Consider the following 16,567-nt stretch of genomic DNA (forward strand, 5'->3'; position numbering starts at 1 on the left):
TTAGCTTAGCTTAGCACAAATCTAGGGATCTGGTTTCGTCCAAACTAAACATACAAACAAAATAATGTCTCTATGGTTTAAAATATCTCATTATTAAAGAATGACACAACCAACACATTTTTTTCCTTAAACCCAGCTATCGTGCTAAGCTAACCTACATCTGGCTGCAGATTAGTGTACAGATGCAGAAAAACAGTATGAATGGATAATAGATGGATTTAGGTAAAACACATATTTTATAAAATGTTATTTAATGTTTTGCGTTTTATTTTGTTCCACTCACCTTGCCTGGGGTACTCATCTGCCTCGTGGTGGACCAGATCAGTGACACAACCGCCATAATGCAGCCTCTTCTCGTGATCGAAGGCCTTGAGCGTCTCGCTGGAGCTGTAGGACTTCTGGGTGGGCACGCGGCACTCGTTTGCATCCAGGGAGGACGTGTTGAACTGGGAGTCTTTGGAGCAGCGACTCCTGGTCAGGGAGCGGTGCCTACGATCCTTCAGATCCATGCCGGCGGGGAGGGGAAGGATTGCGAAAAGTGGGAAGTGGAGGAGGCGGTGGTGGGGTGTGCAGAGATGGAGAGGCCTCCTAGCGGGCCACTGTAATGTCAATCTCCACTTCAGTCACCTGGAACACAGAGATAGAGAGAGGGAGAGATGGAGAGAGTGGAAGAGACAGTGAAAGGTGGGTATAAAATTAATGGATGCACTGCTGTGACTCACTCTTGCTTTGCACTCCCCAGAGATTCTACAGGGGGAGTTGGGTAGGAGGGAGCGCGGCGAATGGACATTCGAGCAACCAGGCAAATATACAACACATTGGAGTATTGATGTGGGATAAGTAAGGCTATTGTGGGGAGAAACGGAGCTACCAGTGCTGCGGTCCATGGAGATAGCCAGCCATCGACCGGACGGCTGAAAATGGTCAGCTAGCATTTAAATCTGTGACACAGAAACAGAGAGCGACTGGAACACAGCCCCATCATCCTAAACTGATGTCAACAGTGCACGAACAGTGACACGAGACGGCGACGATATACGAGGAAGCGAAAGTGACTGGCAACGTTGAGGGAAACAGACAGACTGAGACGTGGATTATACCGATTGAAAAAAAAAAAAGGTAAAGGGTGAGAAAGCAAGAAAAAAAAAACCAAATGCAGCCGCGGAAGCAACAGGAAGGATGAAGAAGAGGAGAAATGACTTAAGGGCATTGCTAGTCTCTCCCTCATTATCAAAGTGAGAATGAATCCCGCTCCCTCAGAGGCTGTAAGGGATAATCAAACACACCCAGATGCAGACACACACATAGAGAATTTCATAAACACACACGGTGCACATATACAGTATGGCGCCACCTGTTCCTGCACACGAGTTACCTGAACTCAACGCAGCTTGTGAAACAACTCATTACACAAGCGCACAGCACGCACGAGCAGACATCGTTTCCTCCATGCAAACACCTGATCTGTCCGGTCCCGTTGCATCACCACCGGTCCATGTCATCTACTCACATCCTATACTTGCGCCCGCAGATTATACACGATTGTGATGCTAATGCAGAGTGATACTAGTGTAGTGGCCTCGAGCAATTACTGCATTAGCAGCCAAAGATCAAAGTACAACAATATGACAACCAGCAGTAATTGACGAGAACGCTTCCAGCAGCTGCCTGTATGGGATATTTATGGTAATAAATAGGTCACACATGTTTCTATTGCTTCAGGCCCAGGGAAGTCTGGTCCACCCACTGAATTACAGCGTGGCTCCGCAGTTTAATCAAAATATCTTTTAGTCTGGACAGTATTTATCAATATGAGAGGAGGCAAGGGCATTTCGGAGCGGGCGGCTTTTGATTCGGAATATGTGATGTAACTAATTTCACGCAGGGACACAGAAAGAAGGAGAATGGCGAAAACTGAGAGGGAAGCGTACAGAATGGGAGTCAATCTATTCAATGAGGGCTCATTTTAAAATGCTTAGAAGGTGGTATTGAAAAGTGCCCTGCTATGTCCATTGATTAACAGTAGGTATTAAGTCTCATAAAGAGCTCATTATGCTGCGGCATCCATCACACAGGCTATTAGGAGTTCAGCCCTAATGTGTTTGTACCTTGAATGGAGAGTTAGGAAATAGAGAAGGAAAGTGGCTCAAGGAAAGCCGGGGACATTCTGACGGCTGCTACAGCAAACGGGGCGTGTGAGTGGGTTTGACTCCTCTACTGTAGGTCTCCTGACTCAGTATGACGATGGCTGGGGCTCTGGCCAGGGTGCAAAACTGACTAAATGAGCTTGACTAAACTGTTCTTTTTGAATATTGTGGGGTGCAATGCTACGTTGGGACTAATAAAGCTCATTAAGTAGCAAGATGCATGGAAAAACCGTCAGACCAGGGGTTTGGTGCAGCTGCTCCACCTCTGGAGCTGGTGGCACGTCAAGGTCACGTCAAACCCGCGCTTGAAGGACGGCGGGAAGTGGGCTAGCGTTGCTTTAGTCGAAGGCAGAGAAAGGACGCGGAATGAGGAAAAGATGGATAATGTAGGAAAAGCCGAGGGGGTCAATCACGGAATCTGGAACGCATATCAATCACGTCGCGCCCACGCAGGTGTTTGTGCTCAAGGTCGCTGAGGCACACACTTTGCTACACGCGCACCAAACTTTTCCTTGTTAATTACTGCGGTGACAGCAGCCCAGCCTCCCCCGGTCATCGCACAGAGGCGGATTATCTCATTTATCAGAACTATAACGGCTCACTGTCATTCTGACTGGCTGCGTAGCGTCATTTCATGCACAGATACTGTACATGCATATTCATATGGAAACACCCGCAACTCACTCAAACATGTACCGACTGCCCGCGAGAAACGCATCTCGACGACAGACTTGAAGGAGCTGCTTCGGCCAAGGAGAGGAGAGACACGCGTGTGACCGTGAAGTGACCGTGAAATCCCGGCAGAATGAGAAATGTAATTGGAAGCCGAGGGAGAGGGTGGAGAATTCATTCTGGAAATTAAAGAGGTGACGTTTGGTACAGAAGATGGCATTTTCCCTGCTAATAAGAACCTGGGAGGAAGGCGGCGGAGGATGACACAATGTAAATCCACTGTAACTAGGAATCACACCCAGTTAATGGGAAGCTAATGACATCAGCAGACTGGCGAGCATCAAACGAGATGGTTTCCCAATTCAGTGTGGTCAGCCGTGAAAACAAGCGAACGCGGATATGAAAGGGAATGTGAGCAGATCCCACAGACAAGGATCAGACAGACACACTCGAAGAATATTTAGGATATGCTAATGCACACAGGCGAATGAACACGCCAAAAATAAGCATCTAATTTTCCCCAGCTTTCCAAATGAAAACACAGTCTGACATAATTGCTCGAACACTGATTAAAACTTTAACCACGAAAATGTTTCTTTTTCCTCAAACTGCTTGTCGAACTCCTACTGAGATGACTAATTCATTTGTTCTCCAAAAAATAAAAAGCAGGCCGCTCTATAAAAAGCCAGCAGTGGATCAACAGTAGGTGCATCAGTGCATTTATGGTTTTAAACTGCCTCAGGTAATTCTGTGTTTTGTTGCATCACGCCCGGAATCCGCCTGAAGACAGCGCCCGCGGAGACAGGGAAGCGCGCTGATCGCGATCGACCCGGCCCGGCTCGGCGCCGCGTATTATTTCACCGCATTCGTAATGGTTGCATGTAGATTGGCGAGATACCCGTAGACAATTAGCCGCGGAGATCCCATCCAGCCGCTGCCCTCATTCATCAAGTAAATAAGCAGGGAGGCGGCGGGTGAGTGCTGCTATAGATGCTGTTCGGGGCCATCACGCTGTAGGAGGCTTCCTGTCCAGATGACTCCTAGGCTGCAGCCAACGAGCGGAGTGCAAAGGCAGAGCGTGCCCGTTTTCTCTGTGAGCCAGGGTCCATGACATCGCTTGACTTATCAGTCAGCGTTTCACTCCATCTGTCTATGAAAGTAGTAACAGAGTTGCAGTTTTACAAATTGCTGTTTTGTTGTTACACTCACTCGCTTATGTCTTAATTAAATAAAAATATTTCGCAGCCTTTGTAGTTTCTGTGTCCAATAGATGAACACAATGTATGGCTTTCATTGTATCATTAAACCGTGGCTCTCCCTTGTATCTGCATTGTTCATTACGGCTCATTCTAAGCATCTCATTGTCTTTTCATCTTAGTCTATCGTTGTATTAGAGGAGCCTGTAAAGCAGCCATTACCTGGCTCATTTAATTCAATTGTAACCAAACCAAAAGCAACAATCAGCCAAATAAGACTGGCAGCTAAAAGCCTGATAAAACACAGCATGGAGCTTTTCCATCAGAAGATTCTTCTACTCTTCCAGCACTCTTTGTCAACAGGAGATGAAGTTGTTCATTTGGTGTCTTTTTCTTTCTCACTTGTTTTTCTTTTTTCTTTTTTTTGAAAGGAATTGAATAGCAAAAGATGGCCTATTGAAAACACGAGTCCCTGTTATCACAAAAGACAAAATTGTGGCTATAAAGTGTTTGGCTTCAATTTTGTGTGATTTTTTTTTCGTGCTGCTGCTCAAATTAAGTTGTTTACACAGTTTGTTCACAAAGACAAAGAGAGGAAGACACAGAGTGACTGAAAGAAACTAAAGACGGGAGAGAGCAGGGTGTAAAAATCTTTGTGAGATTACCAAAGAAACATTAATTTAAAACACAAATGACTTCCTCCTCAAACTCTAAATTGGGCTCAGATTATAATATTATATACATTTCATCAAACAATCCAATTACAGCTTAGATTTCCCATATGAGCAGCTTATACTTGACATCATATCTTTGAGTGCAAACCCTTATTATCCTTATTTTGAACTTTCTGAGGCTGTAAACTAAATCATTGTAATTACTTTTAACATTGTATCATCATTTAGTATTCAAACACTAAATATGCATGAATAAAAACATAAGATACATATCTGTGCAGTTTGGTCTCAGTGCAGCTTCAATGTCAAGGGAGCAGCGAAGCACCTTTTATTATCGGTACTTCCTGTGTGTGTGTGTGTGTGTGTGTGTGTGTGTGTGTTTGTGTATTAGTATATTTATTACACTTTTACAATATAGGTCCATAAACATATTGTGACCTCTATTGTTTGCTCTTTAAAACACACACTCACACACTCACACACTCAAACACACACACACACAAGCGCGTCTCGTCTGAGCTTTGGAAGGATGTCCGACCGAGAGGCTCCTCATCACCGAGACTCATTAATCATGTCTTCGATCTCTGGGTGGCATTGAAAGTTCACACATACACACTCAGTGGCAAAAAATACACACACGCTCACACAAATACAGTATTACGCAGCCATATACGCTCTCAAGGCAAAAGAACAAATAAAAGCATGGCTGAGGCTGCTTGCGTGGCTCTAGTTCAATTGGAAAGCGCGGCCCGTTTTGACTCCAAGACGATCTGTGAGCCAACAGCTGAGGGGCGTGCAGGACAGGAAACATTTCATCACTTTCTCTCCCACACACCTCGCCCCATTACCTCCGAAGCCTCTTTGACTCAAACAGGGAGAGAGAAAAAAAACATCTCGCTTATTAAGTGTGATCAGTCATGGCGTTCACCACTTCCGTCACCACTTGCTGGCACAGTTTTTCTTTTTGTATTGACATTGTTGTGATATTGATGCACTGAAGTGATTTTTCACAATTAGCTGTCTTAAAGCAGAGGCACAGTGCAGCAGCAGTAATATAATATTGCTAATGAAATGCATGGGGCTCTCCACTTGTTTGATGATCGTGTTCCTTTTTGCATGTTCAATGCAGTGAGGGCTCGTAGATCTCAGGGTTTGGAGCTCCTCATTAGCAGGTAAGAGTCGGCGGCAGGCTTTACAAATTAGACTGTCTCTCGTCTGCGGTGCCACAAAACAATAAGGTCACTTACTAAAATAAAACAAGAGAGTGAGCCTAGTTCTGTCAGGGTTCAAACGTCTGTGCACTGATTATCATGCTGAAAAGCAAACAAAACGAAGAAAAGAATTAGCAGCTTGCACAACGAATGAGTTCCTGTCCTGTGCATGTTCTACATTTTCCATTGGAACGAGGGGAAAACCGAGGCCTGGGTGCAATAATTAGAACGTATGGCTGAGGTTGAGGAGAGCGTCGCATGACAGCCGCACGCGTGACTCAAAGTCAAACCCGCCGCACCGATCAGCCGGGAGAGACCTCATCCGCCTTCCATTTTCTCCCCCCGTGTCTCTTCTCCCCTCATTTGTCAGGATGGAAATTAAGGGGAGGTCGGGCGAGCCGCCCCTCGCTCTGCCTCGCTCTCTGCGCGTGTGTAATCTCCACACTGGGCTGCAGAGTGCCACAGAGCCTCTGTTTATTAGACTAATCCTTAAATCCACATTCTGCAGGCCTCGCAAACGCCTCGCAAAGCTCTAATCTGACTCAAAACAAAGGGATTAGAGACGACAAGGTCCCTCTCTCCGTCTCCGCGTGTCTGCCGGAGCGGGCGCCGGGTGAAGCACACGTGTGCCGAGAAGCTCGCTGGCACCGCCGCGCGCCTCTTGCCTGTCACACCCATATTTGCTAAAGACTGATTGGCACCAACGCCGACACACAGGCTTCCTGCGAACGCGGGGCTGGCTGTGACAAGACAGGCAGTTAGAGCCAAGGTGCAAACAAACTAGGTAATTACACATAGCTCAGAAACTCATGGGAGAAATGACAGACAAGATGAGAATGAGCTGTGGGAATGAGACGCGGAGACAGAGGGAAGGATATAACCGGAATAACCAAACAAACCTGGCTTATATTATAGAGTCGAATTTTTTTTATTTTTTATATACACTCGCAGCGGATGCCAGGAGTCCACTTTGGAGGCTTGTTACAGCACACACAGAAAAGAAAGCAGCAACAAATCAATATTTGTCTAGTATTTATCTGCATTAAAGGGCATTCACATCCACTACTGGGTCTGTAACATCTAGAGAATGTGCTCTCTGGAGTCTCTCTCCATAAAACCGGGACCTATTTCAGGCAGATGCCACAAGAAAAAAAAAAAAGAAAAAAGACAACTTGAAATTGTGTTCACTCAGTTGTTAATGCAAATTTTACAGCGTAATCTTTAAGTAGCAGTGTGTCAGTTTAGCAAATGTACCATGTAATAGTGTTGACAAGTGAGCTCAGTTTCCTCTCTGACTGCTTTTACACACTTAACAGGTTTCCTAGGTTTGCTCTATAAGATGTGTTGCCTTTTTCCTCACGCGCCACAAACTGGAACTTTCCCCTCAGCAGGAAAAGCAGAGGACGGCGCTAATGTGTGGTCTCGCTAACACGGGTCCGACGCGACTGGAAGCGTGTTCCAATCGTCTCGCTTTACCCGCCGCAATATGTTCCGCCCGAGCGTTGCCAGGCGAAGCACGATCCGGTCTCAGATTCCGGCGTCTCCTCGTTCACCTTCCACCGCAGAGACCGCGGCCTCAGCTTCTGTCCCGCAATCTGCCATTGTTTGATCATCAGCTGATTAGCATCCGACCGAACACCTGCCAGCAGAGCGTTTTCACCCAGGTCTCCCTGCCTCATGCCAGCGAGGCCCGACCTCGAAGCCTGCTCACACATATGTCATAAAACGGCACATCTGCAATCCGATTCGTCTGGTTCCTTCATTCAAGGCCAGTAGGAAAACAAAAGCGCTCACCTTCTCAGCATTTACAAGACTTTATGCATAATTGATTTTGCACCCAATGTTGACAAAATGACATAGTTTATTGATCCCCTGGAGAGATCGCAGCAGCCAGGTGGAGAACGGCAACGTACGCGGCGGAACGACTGACCCTGAGGTTCAGCGGCGACAGAACATTTATTCATTATTCTGCAGAACGCGGCCGGATGAACGTGGAGGGCGCGCTGCGTATCGGGTATCGTCTATAGCGGCGTTAGCGGCGGTGGAGGTCACGCGCGACGCACAAAAGCACTGAAGTCTGCAGACGCACAAAGTCACGCGGCCGCGGCCTGTTCTTTTATTCACCGGGGGAGTGTGTGTGTGTGTGTGTGTGTGTGTGTGTGTGGGGGGGGGGGGGGTCCCTGCTATTCCTCCTGTGGACAGTGTTTACATGAGTGCGTGTGCGCCCGCGAAGCTACTGTAGCTGCAGCACGCGGAGTCACGGCGAACTTTGCCGCCGCGGCGCCACTGAGTTATTAAAGCGACTGAGCGCTGACAAGCCCTGCTTTCTGTCTCCCAGGGAGAGGGCCAGGGCTTAATAACTCAGTGTCATGCCTTGACATTCTTACCATCTGTCTGAGTAAAATATTCAAATGTGCAATAAATGTCACTGGGGACAGACGGTGACACTGTCTAATTAACACCACGACAGAGGTGACACACTGAGGACTTTGGCTGGCTTTCGCTGTATAACATGCATTGCCTATGTGTGTGTGTGTGTGTGTGTGTGTGTGTGTGTGTGTGTGTGTGTGTGTGTGTGTGTGTGTGTGTGTGTGTGTGTGCGTGTGGGGCGATAATCTATGCAGAGGTGAAATGCTAAAGTACACAGGGGCCATTTCTGCCGCTGTTCCGTCTCTTTAGAGGAGAGTCAGCCATTGTTTAACTAAACAAAAAAGTGCAGCGCCAACATACACATTAAACAGTTTGAATGACAGCAGCTATAAGGCTGCGCCACCCCAGAGCAGTGAACAAATGCCAGAGACGAGTCATTTCCTCTGGCTGAAATGTCAAATCGGCAGAGAACGGGAACGAGAGCAGATTGGCATCCGTGCATGGGCGTCTTACTTCTATAGCAGGTAAATACGTGTACTGCAGGTCAGGAACAAGTTACAGTCATTTATTTAATAACTTCGGCACAACTTGCCTGTAGGGCAACAACCTCCTGACATGGGGATTCGCAAAACGAAGCATGAAAGCATAAAAACGGAAGCAGGCCTTAATAGAGCATGTTCTCCAATAATGCATAGTTTTTACTTTACTTAAACTGAAAAGTTTCTGCAAACATATAAAAATAGCAAAGCTTATTGCACTTGAAAGTTTGTGCCATAAGAGGATAAACACAGGTATTAAAAACACCATGGCAACATGTGTGGAGCAGGGAGATGTCAGGATGCGGTACTTCATTGTCTTTGGTTGAAAAAAAAAGTAAAACAAAAAAAAAAACATTATATGAGCCTGAATATGTAAAGGCAAATACATCATATATGGCTGATTGTGAAGCATGGAGTCACTTATCAACAAAACATTGACTAAGTCCTCTTCGCCACACGCTTATAATCAGTGTTCTCCAGTTTCTGCCCTTGTTCTTGGTATCACTTAGAACAGGATTTAGCTCCTGCTGAGCGAGGCAGATACGGCATCGCTTCGTTTTTAGCTCGGGAAACCGCAGCGAGCTCGGATAGCACATCTTTTTATGCCATAATCCTCTACAAATGACACAGAGAAACTCTTCATAATATTTATCCGTGCTTACGTTTGTTCAATTTCAAACGACCTAATAAGCAAAAAAGTGTGTTAATATGTAAAATACCAGAGGACTAACCCCGGGTTTCAAACGTACACTTTCCATCCGCCTGAATGTGCTTTGACTTTAAGCACGGCTCTCCTACTTGCCGCTTCGCTTCCCTCTCAGTCTGTGCCGCTCTCACTTCCCTCTCTCTGTATTCTGTGAGAGGCTGTTGTATGAAGCACCTTTAATGGGTTTGTGAGGGATATATTGGACTTCAGTAGGAGATTTGACACATTGTGTGCGCTGGCGTGTCTGTGTGTGCGTGCCGCCGTGCGAGTGTGTGCTTTTTGGATTGTCATGTAGGGTCCTATATTACGGCGCTTTTCCACTCGTGTTACTGTGTGCACTCACACTCCAAAGCCATTAGATTCTATATGAAATCCTGAAGCTGAGAACTTTGAAGCCGAGCGCGGCACAATCGACGGGCCGGCACCCTGCGGAGCGCGTCTCTCGGCTCTTGATCTCTGCTACAGTGCCGATCTCAGCTGCAGTTACAGTTGCACTTTCACACACAAATCCCGACTCCGTTACTTTATCCGCTCTCTCCGGCCCACACATGTGGCACATGTGTCGATATTTCAGGATGTCAGCCCTCCTAAAGCCGCAGACTCATTGTCTTAGAGCTGCGTTTGCGCGTTCCGAGGCCAGTAGACGACAGCTCCAGCCACTCCAGCGCCAATGACATAGCTGACTGGTCCCATTTAGCATGCTAGATTTAGCTTCATTAGAGAGGATGTGGCTGGAAAGGCACAAGGAATGAAACGAGGGGTGAGAGGAGGAGATGGCAGACGGCTACGGGCTTCTGCAAGGGCCACTTTGCGAAAGAGCTGGACAAAGAGCCAAAGCTGTCTCATAAAAGATTCTTTATAAAGCAGCCGCATCCATAATGGCTGCCCGAAAGACAGACATGAATTAATGCAGCAGTTGGAGTTAAATTAAATGCACTGGGAAAGAGCAGGGAGTTTCACAGGTTGATGTAGCCTTGAGCACAGTGAGTCAGAACATCACCAAATACTATATTTGGAAATAAGCAGTTCAAAGGTTCCATCCAAGAAAATATTAATTGATAACACACATTTTACATGTTTTTTACCTAAAGATATTTGTGTTAATGCCAAAAGGTTATCTACCCAAAAGGCTAAGACATATTTAGATATATTACATAATCCCCCCATGTGAGGAACACTCTGATTGGAGTGTTTTAAAGAACAAAAAAGCAAACAAGCTACTGGAATCAATTGTCACATTAGCTTCATCTCTGTTATAATAAGGACAAAGATTGGTGTAATGATGAGCTGTTTGTGGGTTATCTGGCGTCAGCGGCGAGGACGGCAGCAGAGGTGGTATCGGGGGATCTGAGCGGCGCGGAGGGGAATGGATGGGATAGGTTGCCCCCAAGGTCGTACATCAAGAGAGGCACATGTTACCGTTTAACCTTGTCCCTGATCTCGGATGCACTTAACACACAAGCGGTCACATAAAAAGAAGACAAAGCCACATTAGAGCAGTGCAGGCGAGCGCGCGGGTCCGATCGGGCCGCAGATGTTTATGTGTGTGGTCTCGCGGAGCACGGAGCACATCACACAGGGTCACTGGAAGACGTCCCTGCAACAAATGACGCGGGGGGGCGGGGGCATCACACTCAGCTCTGGGTCAATGTCACAATAACTGCCAGTGATATAGTGGTTTCCATGGTAACTGCTCCTGGATATCGCAGAGGACACGGTCGCGCGTGTCTCTCAGCGCCCAGACCCCTGGTGATTTATCCCTCGCGGCTCCTGAAGCACGCCGCGCCATTAGGACACGGCGATGGGAGATAAACAGGCCGGAGCGCGAGGGGGGGGGTGGGCCGCTCGGCCCCATCCACGGCGGTCGTGCTGGAAGGTGATCACAGCATCCGGCGTCGTCGGCGTCGTCTTGAGCTATTAATAACATCTCGCCGCCGGCCATGAAATTGCACCCTCAATCGCCCGTTTCACGGTGGCCGCTGTGATTGCGACAGACATTAAAATATGTGAAGGCGACGGTGGATTAAAGTTGATTCTCATGCCCCCCACACCTACACTTAGAAAAAATGTTTGTTAGGCTGGAGCAAAGCGGCGCTATAAAACACAACCCTGCAGGAGTGGGCGAAATGTTTGAAATCAGCGGCGCCCGAGGACATTTTTCTTTTTTTTTTTCCGATCCACCTGGTGTCTGAAGACATTTTTAAGAACCACCTGAGTCCCTTGCTCTGATTAGCTGAAAAGATTGATTACAGCTCTGTGGGGAAGTCCTGCAGCCACAGAGACCTCCGTGGAACAGCCCCCCCCCCCCCCATTCTTCTCTGCGAGCTAAAGGAAACAGCAGCAGCAGCCGCATCTGATGCGGTTGTGTTCTGGTGGCTGCAGCAGCACCAGCCTTGTGCAGCGCTATACTGATGAAGATTGGAGTGGAGTGTTCTCCCTCGTCCTCTACACACGGGGCTATATTGGATTTCACGCTGGCTGCCCATTCACCAGACTCTGCATTGCATTCCTAACCGAGGGGCCCGGAGGCAATACGGCTGCTTTATTTGTTTATAATGTTTAGGCGCCCCGCAAATGGCTGCCGCTGCAGCGCCGATAACTGTGCATAGTTACATTTAGGCAATCGACTGGGCTCATTCCGACATGAGCGCCACAGCTCAATTCATTTGGAATAGACCAAGAATCCAATAGTGTTGTCTAACTGGGAGGAGGGAACTATGGATGTAGGGAAATGAAGAAAGAGGGACGCGGGTGCTGATGCTGTGATTTTACAGACGTAACCTCTGCTGATGGACTGTATTCTACATCTGTGGGGGAAAAGCCTCAGCTCCTCCCCACCCCTCCCTCATCCATAAATATGAACTGTGAATAAAGTATAGATGGTTCCCCGCTGTTCTTAGCTGGTAAACAGGCCTCTTCAGTTCACCTGCTTTCTGATTGTACCTGCACACAAGTTCTGACACGGCTGCGCGTTTCCCCCCGGGCTACGAAAGCACCCATAAAAATCTATAACGCGCCGACTGCCAACTTTCACAACTTCAATTCCATTAAGAGATATGACTACGCGCACGCCCCCGACACGAATTCCCTTGAAACACTTGCCGGAGTGAAACTCTAATTTACTGAGCCGGTGACAGACGATGACACTTGGGTGACGACGCAGGAGGAATTAAGTTTGCGGCGGTTGCAGGAGGCTGTCGGAGGAGTGACACACAAATGACGGCGTCTGGGAAGTGAACTGGAGTGAGTCGTGTCGCCTTCTGTGTGTACCACTAGGCTGAATCATCATTGCCAGTGTGTGCGTGTGTGTTTGTGGGTGTGTGTGTGCGTGTGTAAACCTCCCATCTTCTCCACTAGCCTGCTCCTTGTCCTCCGCCAGCTGCTCAGCTTCTCACTCCATTTGCTCCAGACTTCATACACATCTGCCCACAAAATCCATCCATCTCACACACACATACACACACACACACACACACACACACACACACACACACACACACACACACACACACACACACACACACACACCAAACTGCACATGAGCCAGTGGGCAAGGCAAAGTAACATGTTCTCTTGGATGTTCCCAAACACTTATCCGCGGCTTGTGACACGAACCGACTGAACAACAGTGACCTGCACAAACGGAGGTCAGCTGGAAAAAGGGAAAAATAAATATATATATTTGTCATAATTACTTCTTCTTTTCTCTTGAGCGACTTCACTCCACATCCGATTTCTCCGCGTGTGAAATGGAACGTCCTTGCAAACTTTAGGCAATGTCTTAGAAATTCCTTCTCTACGTGGTTGTAGCAAATAAAAAAAAATCTGAAGCCTCCCAAAGGCTCCTGTGAAGTGAAGGATGAAAGCCAGTAAGCGGGAGAGTGGGTAGAAAGCCGGAGTAAGGGGTTTGATGCAGTCTCCTGAGTGAGGGGAATAGAGACAGAGAGGGGGGGAAAAAAACAGAAAAAAAGTGTCCTCTGAAAAAAAAATAGCTCATTGATGTAACCATTTCCCTTTAACCTCAAACGGGAAGCATCTGAGTTAAGAGGGGCAGAAACCGGGGAGCTCTCTTGAAAACAGGAGGAGAGGGCATTCACCCCAGCCTTTTCTCCTCCTCCACCCCGCTTCCTCCCCTTTTCTTCAGCCTCCTTGAGCAGGAGTGGGAGCGTGAGTCGGAGAAATGACAGTTCCCATACAGGAATTTGGTTCTGTAATTAACCTGCTCATTTGCTAATTTGACTGTAATCAAGCCTCTCATCTTTCCCAGCGGGGTGCCAGAGCTCTTTGAGCAGACAAGGCGAGGGGAGACAGTGGCGGTGAGCTCAGTGATGAGATACATCAAGAGCCTGCACCTCTTCCCCTCTGAAAAGGGGAGAAGATGGAGCCAAAACAAAAAAAAAAGAAGAAGCCCCCAAGAATCAGCAAACACGCTCAGGTAAAACGCACAGCGGCGGCTGACGCGTACGGTGGGAGTGTAAAAGGAAATGGGCCGGGAAGGTCGATGCTTTTTTCTGGGCCGCCGTGCGTCTCAGCCCCTGCAGCGCACACATCACAGGTTTTGAGTAAAAAAGGGAAACACAGACATAGGTATTCTCCATTCAGAGCCATTCAAACCGCACGATCCGGCTGACATTTACATCTGTCAGGACCCAGCGTGTGTCCTTTTCTTCTCCCCGAATGATCAGAATCCAGTATCTCTCTTTTGATTCCCTCTGTATAATGTTCCTTTATTCTCGCTCTTTTGCCGAGTTTGTGTCTATCTCTCCCTCTCGCTCGCATTCAAACGCCGGCGACAGACTCGCCGCGCGGCAGATAGCGGGGACTCTATCGGTTGCCACTGGCAACAGAAGCGCCGGATAATGGCATCAGACCGGCTATTAGTTTAGATGTGAACTTCATAGTTAACAATTACGAGAGCACGCGAGAGCCCGAGCCACTGGGGCAACATTTACATGCTGCCTGTTAATCCATTAACGGCACTGATTGAGCCGCACTCCAAACGCTGCACTCCAGCTCAAGTAACCTGATCAGACTCCAGTGGAGCGGCGACTCTGATTGGGCGGGAGCTGGGCTGCTTTAGCCCACTGAAAATCTGTTCATTGGACGAGTTTTGGTATAATAGCTCCAAGTACTGTCGATTGCATCAGACAAGACAGCGCACGTGCGTTGAAGGATTCCTGGCCGGGGAGAATAATATACATAGTCACAGGCCGCTTGGTGTGGGTTTAATAACAGATTCTGGGCGAAACTTGAATTCATCATCGTGATTTATGGCAAAAATGATCCTCTGATACACAGATGGCTGCGCTAACAGAACACTACCACTTAATCTTCCAGCTAGGGTGACAGACTGATGTGATAAAAAGCAGTTTAATCCAATTAGGTGATCATATGCTGCACATATACTTTGCTTGTAAACTAATTTCAATATAATTCTTTGATCAATTTAGATTATTCTTGGGTGGGCTGCATTTAATTAGCAGACGTAGTCACAGGGAGGAGAGGCACACGCCGTTTTAAGAACAGAGAAGGTCTGTCTGCCTGACAGTCGCTTTCAGGAGACGAGGGGAAAAAATCTCTGACATCTCGAGTGTTGCTGAAGAAGTTCTACTCGTCTCAGCCTTTCCTCTGTCACTCTCTTTACAGCAGGTCTAGTAGTTTTATATATAATGCATAATCCAACTGCTCCCCAAACACTCCTCCGTCCCTCTACTCCCCTGTCTCGCCTCAGCGCAGATCTGCCGCGATCCTCGCTCTCCAGACGCCGCCGCAACAGGTGCGGCGACCGCCGGGGCTCGGTCCAATCGGGAGCTCAGGGAGGCGCCGGGGAACGGGAGTAATCTCCTAATGAGACTAGCACGCTGACACGCTTGGAACACGGACGCATGCCCGCGTGAAACAAAGCTTGCGTCCTACATTAGAAGGATGCCAAGCTGCAACAAAGGACGCTGCATTAACCAAAAAATAATCAGCCCACGGGCGACACAAGGCGTGAGGATGTGGCCTGGCGACTAATGATTGGTGCATTTTGCTGTGTTGCGCGAGGCATCTCTATGCAGTTGCCATCTCTACACAAACCCAGAGCGGCACAAAGGGAAAGTGGTCGGTTGGCATGACGACAGCAACTGAGTCAAAGTCTAAAGAGCTACTGATCCCAATTATGAATGTTTGCTCCAGTGTCGGGTACGTGCGCGAGTTGGAGTGTGCAAAGGTGAGCAGAAGATGCGTCCCCTCCAAAATAACCGGTGGCTGAAAGAAGATCTCAATTTAAATATATATCCCTCGACACGTCTCACCTGACGACCACCATCTCTTCCCTTGTTCCAGTTTGGAAATGATCCCTGCGAGGAACTCCACCTGACTCTGAGATCGGAATTCTATCAAAGTGAATATTTTACACCTGTAACAATGTTGTGTCGGTGAAATCAAGTCACTTCCTCAAGCAAATAACATAAAAACAAAAAAACAAATAAGAAAAACATGAAACAGGAACTGCAGTAGTTCCACTTTGCTTGTTGCATTTAAATAGTTTCCAGCAGAAGCTGCTCGTGGCCCCTCGGCTTCGCAGCTCTCCTTCTGCTTCTCGCCTACTCTTCAAAAGGCTGAACCGCATCAGGCTGCATAAAAAATTCCCTGATCAAGCAGGATCCAAATGAGCTGCGTGTTGCAGTGGGGGGGAGGGAGAGAAGTCAATAAAAGTAGATGGATTTCTAACCAGGGAACAATTACGTGTTTTTTGTTGTGGGATGATGTTCACCTCCGCGTTCTGCACATGTGTCATTTTCCATTTCGCTGTAGCTCCTCAGTCCTCAAGCAAACCACAAGACATGTCAACTCATACATACTCATGCGACGCGGCCATGTGTGTTTCTGCCGATACTGAGTAAATGCGTGTGAAGCGGCTCGCTGAGGCGCTCGCAGGCCGTGCCCGGCGGCCCTGTGCCTACAGGCCCTCCAGGCGTGGCCGGAGGACAGGGTGCAGGCAGAGCACACGCGCCTGCGGGATTAGGACTATTTTTAGATAAGCGCCCCCTGGCTGTGCCGGAGTGCAG

The 16,567-nt window shown here is 47.8% G+C and overlaps 1 protein-coding gene across 9 annotated transcripts in view; it reads right to left on the reverse strand.

Moving 5' to 3' along the window:
* Nucleotides 1–16,567, reverse strand: part of tenm2a (teneurin transmembrane protein 2a) — a 168,250-nt gene that overhangs the window by 128,629 nt on the left and 23,054 nt on the right. For all 9 annotated transcript variants that reach the window (XM_055512570.1, XM_055512569.1, XM_055512566.1 and 6 more), the window contains exon 2: nucleotides 284–627. In XM_055512570.1, the coding sequence (XP_055368545.1) occupies nucleotides 284–509 (226 nt within the window). In that variant the 5' untranslated portion in view covers nucleotides 510–627. The remainder of the gene's footprint in view (nucleotides 1–283; nucleotides 628–16,567) is intronic.

This window comes from Betta splendens, chromosome 10 (assembly GCF_900634795.4).
Source record: "Betta splendens chromosome 10, fBetSpl5.4, whole genome shotgun sequence".
NCBI classification, from domain to species: domain Eukaryota; kingdom Metazoa; phylum Chordata; class Actinopteri; order Anabantiformes; family Osphronemidae; genus Betta; species Betta splendens.